At 43.9% G+C, this 9,759-nt stretch overlaps 1 protein-coding gene across 1 annotated transcript in view; it reads left to right on the forward strand.

Moving 5' to 3' along the window:
• Nucleotides 1–9,199, forward strand: part of LOC124029966 (lysophospholipid acyltransferase 1-like) — a gene marked incomplete at both ends in the record, with an annotated part of 9,226 nt that extends 27 nt beyond the window's left edge. The window contains 3 exons of the mRNA XM_046341496.1: nucleotides 1–23; nucleotides 7,843–8,035; nucleotides 8,986–9,199. The exon at nucleotides 1–23 is cut by the window's left edge and continues 27 nt beyond it. Coding sequence (XP_046197452.1) covers nucleotides 1–23; nucleotides 7,843–8,035; nucleotides 8,986–9,199 — 430 coding nt within the window. The remainder of the gene's footprint in view (nucleotides 24–7,842; nucleotides 8,036–8,985) is intronic.
• Nucleotides 9,200–9,759: the final 560 nt, after the last annotated feature.

The following is a 9,759-nucleotide window of genomic DNA, read 5'->3' on the forward strand; positions in this document are numbered from 1 at the left end:
GATCAGAGGCTCCACGCTGTAGAGTATGTATTCATCACGGTATATACATGCCTTGCAGTGTGCGTTGGCTCAGTGTTGATGACAGGAACATAGGTTGTACATCTACTGTACACATCTATGCCCACCCGGTACCACATCTATCTACCATCCACATCTACCAGTACATCTACATCTACCATCTACAGTACACATCTACAGGACACATCTACCGTACACATCTACCGTACACATCTACTGTACACATCTACATACACATCTACACAGTACACATCTACAGTACATCTATCTGTACACATCTACACATCTACAGTACACATCTACCATCTACCGCCCACATCTACAGTACACATCTACTAGTACACATCTACCGTACATCTACCCAAATCCGCATCTACAGTACACATCTACCATCTACCGTACACATCTACAGTACACATCTACAGTACCATCTACCATCCACATCTACAGTACACATCTACAGTACACATCTACAGTACACATCTAATGTACACATCTCAGTACACATCTACCATCTACCGTCCACATCTACAGTACACATCTACAGTACACATCTACCCGTCCACATCTACCGTACACATCTACAGTACACATCTACAGTACACATCTACAGTACAATGTACACATCTACCATACACATCTACAGTACACATCTACAGTACACATCTACCGTCCACATCTACTACATCTTCAGTACACATCTACAGTACACATCTACCGTACACATCTACATCTACCATCCCATCTACCGTACACATCTACAGTACACATCTACCGTACACATCTACCATACACATCTACCATACACATCTACCATACACATCTACCATACACATCTACCGTCTATCACATCTACCATACACCATCTACCATACACATCTACCATACACATACACATCAATCATATCACATCTACCATTACACATATTACATCCTACCATACACATCTACCATACACATCTACCATCAATATCCCTACTATCTACAGTACACATCTCACTCATACAACATCAACCATACACATCTACCATCCACATTCACACTACCGCACATCCACCATACACATCTACCATACACATCTACCATCCACCATCCACATCTACTATACCATTTACACATCTACCCGTACACATCACATCTACCGTACACATCCACCATCTACCGGACACATCTACCATCCACATCTACAGGACACATCTACAGTACATCTACCGTACACATCTACAGTACACATCTACAGTACACATCTACCATCCACATCTACCGTACACATCTCTATCAGTACACGTACCATCCACATCTACCGTACACATCTACATCTAGTACACATCTACCGTACACATCTACCGTACACATCTACCATCCACATCTACCATCCACATCTACCGTACACATCTACCGTACACATCTACCGTACACATCTACCGTACACATCCACCATACACATCTACAATACACATACACGTACACATCTACCATACACAACAACGATCTACACATATATATAGCCATCTACCGTACACCTCTACCATACACATATACATACACATCTACCATCTACCGTACACATCTACCGTACACATCTACCATACACATCTACTATACACATATACATAGTCATCTACCGTACACATCTACCATACACATATACATACACATCTACCGTACCCATCTACCATCTACCGTACACATCTACCGTACACATCATTATACACACACATCTACCACATCTACCATACACATCTATACACATCACCATACACATCTACCATAACATCTACAGTACACATCTACCATACACATATACATACACATCTACCATACACATCTGCCATACACATCTGCCATACACATCTACCATACCATATACTACCGTACACATCTACCATACACATCTGCATATCTACCATTTACTATACACATCTACCATACACATTTACCGTACACATCTACCGTACACATCTACCGTACACATCTACACATACCATACACATACACATCTATATACACATATACATACACATCTACCATACACATACACAGCACATATAAGCATACACATCTACCATACACATCTACCGTACACATATACATCCACATCTACCGTACACATCTACCGTACACATCTACCATCTACACATCTACCATACATATCCCATCTACCATACACATACTACCATACACATATCTACCATACACACATCTACCATCCAAACTATACACATCACATCTATATCTACATACACATCCATCCATACACATCTACAGTACACATCTACCATACACATCTACCGTCCACATCTACCATCCACATCCGTCAGTCACATCTACCTACCATATCTACACATCGTACATCTACACATCTACGTGCATACATCGTTGCCATCCACATCTACCATACACATCTACCGTACACATCTACCATCTATGCACATCTACATCATATACCATACACATCTACCATACACATACACATCAACGGTACATCTGCCATACACATCTACCGTACACGTCTACACATATCTACCGCATCCGTCTACCATACACATCTACCGTACACATCTACCATACACATGCACGTCTGCGGTGCACATCTACCGTCCCATCTACATCTACCATACATATCTACGTACACATCTACATCTGCCATGCACATCTACGGTACACATCTACCATACACATCTGCACATGCTACCTCTGCCATCCCACATCTGCCCACCATCTACATCCAATCATCTACCATACACATCTACCATACACATCTACCGTACACATCTACCGTACACATCTACAGTACACATCTACCATCTACCGTCCACATCTACAGTACACATCTACCATCCCATCTACCGTACACATCTACCGTCCGCATCTACAGTACACATCTACCATCTACCGTCCACATCTACAGTACACATCTACCATCCACATCTACAGTACACATCTACAGTACACATCTACCATCTACCGTCCACATCTACAGTACACATCTACCATCCACATCTACCATACACATCTACCATCCACATCTACAGTACACATCTACAGTACACATCTACAGTACACATCTACATCTACACATCTACATCTACCATCCACATCTACTGTACACATCTGCATCTACCATCCACATCTACCGTACACATCCACATCTACCGTACACATCCACAGCATGACATCTACCGTACACATCTACAGTACACATCTACATCTACCATCCACATCTACTGTACACATCTACTGTACACATCTACATCTACCATCCACATCTACCGTACACATCCACATCTACTGTACATCACATCTACCACATACAGTACATCTACAGTACACATCTACCATCCACATCTACCATACACATCTACCATACACATCTACAGTACACATCTACATCATGTACACATCTACCGTACACATCTACAGTACACATCTACATACACATCTACCGTACACATCTACATCTGCCATGCACATCTACCGTACACATCTACCGTACACACCACTGTACACATCTACCATACACATCTACCGTACCATCTACAGTACACATCTACCGTACACATCTACAGTACACATCTACATATCTACCGTACACATCTACAGTACACATCTACCGTACACATCTACAACGTCACATCTACCGTACACATCTACCATCCACATCTACCGTACACATCTACCGTACACATCTACCATTCACATCTACCGTACACATCTACAGTACACATCTACCATCCACATCTACATCTACCGTACACATATACATACACATATACATACATCTCTACCATACACATACACATCCACCATACACATCTATACACATCTACCGTATGTACATCTACCATACACATGGGTATGTACATCTACCGTACACATCTACCATAGATGTGTCCACATCCACATCTACCATACACATCTACACATGTATATGTGTATCTACCATCTACCATACACATCTACCGTCCACATCCACATCTACCATACACATGTACTGTACACATCTACCATGGTAGATCCACATCCACATCTACCATACACATCTACCATACACATATACATACACATACACATCAACCATAGATGTCAACAGTACACATCTGTATGGTAGATGTCTATTCGTACACATCTACTGTACACATCTACCGTACATGTCTATGGTACACATCTACCATCTACCATACACATGTACGGTACACATCTACCGTCCACATCCACATGTAGATGTACACATCTACCGTAGATCTGTCCACATCCACATCTACTGTACACATCTACCATCATATCTATGGTGGATCTACTCATACACATATACATACACATCTACCATACACATCTACCATACACATATACATACCCATCTACCATACACATCTACATACACATCTACATCTACCGTCCACATCTACCATACACATCCACATCTACCGTACACGTCTACCGTACACATCTACATCTACCGTACACATGTACCATACACATCTACATCACCACATCTACATTCAAGATGCCCGTACACATCTACCATACACATCTACCATACACATCACATCATACACATCTACCATACATCTACTCCACATCTCCATCCAATCTACCGCACATCCACATCTACCATACACATCTACCACCCACATCTACCGTATATCTACCATCTACCGTACACATGTACATACACATCTACCGTACACATCTACCGTACACATCTACCATCTACCATACACATCTACATACACATCCTACATATACCATACACATACACATCAACCATACACATCTACCATACATATCTACCATACACATCTACCATACACACATACACATCTACCATCCTATCCACATACCTACCCATATCTACCATCTACCATACACATACACCATACACATCTACCATACACATCTACCATACACATCTACCATCTACATACACATCTACCGTACACATCTACCATACACATCTACCATACACATCTACCATACACATCTACATCTACCATACACATACACATACACATCTACCATACACATCTACCGTCCACATCTACCGTCCACATATACCATACACATACACATCTACCATACACATCTACCGTACACATCTACCGTACACATCTACCATACACATCTACCATCCACATCTACCATACACATCTACCGTACACATCTACCATACACATCTACATCTACCATACACATCTACCATACACATCTACATCTACCATCCACATCTACCATATACACATCTCATCTACATCTACATCTACCATACACATCGTACATCTACATCTACATACACATCTACATCATCTACCATACACATCTACCGTCTCATCTACCGTACACATCTACCATACACACTACTCACCGCCCACATCTACCATATACATACACATCTACATCTACTGTCCACATCTACCATCTACATACACATCTACATCTACCATCCACATCTACTATATACATACACATCTACCATACACATCTACCGTCCACATCTACCATACACATCTACCGCCCACATCTACCATATACATACACATCTACCATATACATGCACATCTACCATACACATCTAACATACACATCTACCATATACATACACCATCCACAAATTACATTGATATTAACTACTTGCCTGCGCACGTCTTCTCACTCAACGTAAACAAGATAGCCTAGAATGACATTGATGTTGTCAGGAGAAAACTATTTATTTTCTACAATGATGGTCTAGGAACAGTGTGTTAACTGCCTTGTTCAGGGGCAGAACGACATATTTTTACCTTGTCAGCTCAGGGATTCAATCTTGCAACCTTTCGGTTACTGGCCCATCACTCTAACCACTAACCACTAGGCTACCTGCCGCCCCCTCACTCTAACCACTAGGCTACCTGCCTGCCCCTACACTCTAACCACTGCTACCTGCCGCTAACCACTAGGCTACCTGCCCCCTACACTCTAACCACTAGACTACCTGCCTGCCCCTACACTCTAACCTACTAGGCCACCTGCCTGCCCCTACACTCACTGGCCTGCCCCTACACTCTAACCACTAGGGCTACCTGCCGTCCCTACACTCTAACCATTAGACTACCTGCCGTCCCACACTCTAACCATTAGGCTACCTGCCGTCCCTCCACTCTAACAACTAGGCTACCTGCGAGTCCCTACACTCTAACCACTAGGCTGCCTGCCGTCCCTACACTCTAACCACTGGAGGCTACCTGCCTGCCCCTACCTCTAACCACTAGGCTACCTGCCGTCCCTCTAACCACTAGGCTGCCTGCCGCCCCTCCCTCTAACCACTAGGCTACCTGCCTGCCCCTACACTCTAACCACTAGGCTACCTGCCGCCCTACACTCTAACCACTAGGCTACCTGCCGCCCTCACTCTATCCACTAGGGCTACCTGACGCCCCTACACTCTAACCATTAGACTACCTGCCGTCCCTACACTCTAACCATTAGACTACCTGCCTGCTCCCTACACTCTAACCACTAGGCTACCTGCCGCTACCTCTAACCACTAGGCTACCCCTCCACTCTAACCACTAGGCTACCTGCCGTCCTCTACACTCTAACCACTAGACTACCTGCCGTCCCTACACTCTAACCACTGGGCTAGGCTACCTGCCGTCCCTCCACTCTAACCACTAGGCTACCTGCCGTCCCTACACTCTAACCTGGGCCTGCCGTCCCTGCACTCTAACCACTAGGCTACCTGCCGTCCCTACACTCTAACTGCTAGGCTACCCTGCCGTCCCTACACTCTAACCACTAGGCTACCTGCCTCAAGCATGATCAATCCAATGTCCCTTCTCTTTCCTATCCTCTACAGTCAGCTCCAATACATCATAAATTCTGAGAGCTCTCTCTGTCTCTCTGTCTCTCTCTCTGTCTCTCTCTGTCTCTCTCTCTCTGTCTCTCTCTCTCTTTGTCTCTCTTTGTCTCTCTCTCTCTTTGTCTCTCTCTGTCTCTCTCTGTCTCTCTCTCTCTCTCTCTCTGTCTCTCTCTCTGTCTCTCTCTCTCTGTCTCTCTCTCTCTGTCTCTCTCTCTCTGTCTCTCTCTCTGTCTCTCTCTGTCTGTCTGTCTGTCTGTCTGTCTGTCTGTCTGTCTGTCTGTCTGTCTGTCTGTCTGTCTGTCTGTCTGTCTGTCTGTCTGTCTGTGTCTGTCTGTCTGTCTCTCTCTCTCTCTCTCTCTCTCTGTCTCTGTCTCTGTCTCTGTCTCTGTCTCTCTGTCTCTGTCTCTCTCTGTCTCTCTCTCTGTCTCTCTCTGTCTCTCTCTCTGTCTCTTTGTCTCTCTCTCTGTCTCTCTGTCTCTCCATGTCTCTTTGTCTCTCTCTCTGTCTCTCTGTCTCTCTCTGTCTCTCTCTCTGTCTCTCTCTCTGTCTCTCTCTCTCTCTGTCTCTCTCTCTCTGTCTCTCTCTGTCTGTCTGTCTGTCTGTCTGTCTGTCTGTCTGTCTGTCTGTCTGTCTGTCTGTCTGTCTGTCTGTCTGTCTGTCTGTCTGTCTGTCTCTCTCTCTCTCTCTCTCTCTCTCTCTCTCTCTGTCTCTGTCTCTGTCTCTGTCTCTCTGTCTCTGTCTCTCTCTGTCTCTCTCTCTGTCTCTCTCTGTCTCTCTCTCTGTCTCTTTGTCTCTCTCTCTGTCTCTCTCTGTCTCTCTCTCTGTCTCTTTGTCTCTCTCTCTCTGTCTCTCTCTCTGTCTCTTTGTCTCTCTCTCTGTCTCTCTGTCTCTCTCTCTGTCTCTCTCTCTCTGTCTCTGTCTCTCTGTCTCTGTCTCTCTCTGACTACAGTTTCCAATGTCTCTTTCTTCCTCTCTGCTACCTCCAGCTCCAAGCCGTCTCTGATAGAATACCTGAGCTACAACCTGAACTTCCTCAGTATCCTGGTGGGACCCTGCAGTCACTATAAGGACTACATAGACTTTATAGAGGGGAGACACGTTCAGAGGAGGCTGAGAAGGCTTTCAGCATCCAACACTGGACAGAATGGATATGATAAAGTTTCAGAGCCCTCACCTATGGTAAGACTGGGTACAAGTAGAGTCATGTTAGTCCCAGAGCCCTCACCTATGGTAAGACTGGGTACAAGTAGAGTCATGTTAGTCCCAGAGCCCTCACCTATGGTAAGACTGGGTACAAGTAGAGTCATGTTAGTCCCAGGGCCCTCACCTATGGTAAGACTGGGTACAAGTAGAGTCATGTTAGTCCCAGAGCCCTCACCTATGGTAAGACTGGGTACAAGTAGAGTCATGTTAGTCCCAGGGCCCTCACCTATGGTAAGACTGGGTACAAGTAGAGTCATGTTAGTCCCAGAGCCCTCACCTATGGTAAGACTGGGTACAAGTAGAGTCATGTTAGTCCCAGAGCCCTCACCTATGGTAAGACAGGGTACAAGTAGAGTCATGTTAGTCCCAGAGCCCTCACCTATGGTAAGACTGGGTACAAGTAGAGTCATGTTAGTCCCAGAGCCCTCACCTATGGTAAGACAGGGTACAAGTAGAGTCATGTTAGTCCCAGAGCCCTCACCTATGGTAAGACTGGGTACAAGTAGAGTCATGTTAGTCCCAGAGCCCTCACCTATGGTAAGACTGGGTACAAGTAGAGTCATGTTAGTCCCAGAGCCCTCACCTATGGTAAGACTGGGTACAAGTAGAGTCATGTTAGTCCCAGAGCCCTCACCTATGGTAAGACTGGGTACAAGTAGAGTCATGTTAGTCCCAGAGCCCTCACCTATAGAGTAGAGTCAAGTAAAGACGTACTTTCTTTCAGAAACTATATTGCCATTAATTTTCTCTTATATATGTATAATAACAATGTAATTACACTACTAACAACATAGCAGCATATTATCAGGTGTTTTCTTTGCTAAATAAGATGTGTTTTAAATGACTTACCTGGCTCAATGAAGACAATTAAAAAGTAGTTTCCCTGATGGCCATGAACGATCTGACTCTCTCCCTCTGGTTTTCAGGCTGCTGTCACACGCAAACTGCTGATCTGTGGTGTGTGCATGGTTTTGTTCCTGACCCTCACCAAAGCGTTCCCCGTCACATATAACGTTGACAGCCATTTCGTCAACGAGGCACCTTTCCTGACCAGACTGGCGTATGCCTTCTTCTCTATACAAGCTGCTAGACCCAAGTTCTACTTCGCCTGGACTTTAGGTGAGGCTTTACCCACCCAGTGTAGTGTTAGCTATTGGAAAGTTCATTCAGTCATTACTATTGGGGACAGTTCATTCATTCATTAATATTGGGGAAAGTTCATTCATTCATTACTATTGGGGACAGTTCATTCATTCATTAATATTGGGGACAGTACATTCATTCATTCATTACTATTGGCGAACGTTCATTCATTCATTACTATTGGGGAAAGTTAATTCATTCATTAATATTGGGGACAGTACATTCATTCATTCATTACTATTGGCGAACGTTCATTCATTCATTACTATTGGGGAAAGTTAATTCATTCATTAATATTGGGGACAGTACATTCATTCATTCATTACTATTGGGGACAGTTCATTCATTCATTACTATTGAGGAAAGTTCATTCATTCATTACTATTGGGGACAGTTCATTCATTCATTACTATTGGGGACAGTTCATTCATTCATTACTATTGGGGACAGTTCATTCATTCATTACTATTGGGGACAGTTCATTCATTCATTACTATTGGGGACAGTTCATTCATTCATTACTATTGGGGACAGTTCATTCATTCATTACTATTGGG

Source organism: Oncorhynchus gorbuscha, unplaced genomic scaffold (assembly GCF_021184085.1).
Source record: "Oncorhynchus gorbuscha isolate QuinsamMale2020 ecotype Even-year unplaced genomic scaffold, OgorEven_v1.0 Un_scaffold_8447, whole genome shotgun sequence".
Classification (NCBI taxonomy): Eukaryota; Metazoa; Chordata; class Actinopteri; order Salmoniformes; family Salmonidae; genus Oncorhynchus; species Oncorhynchus gorbuscha.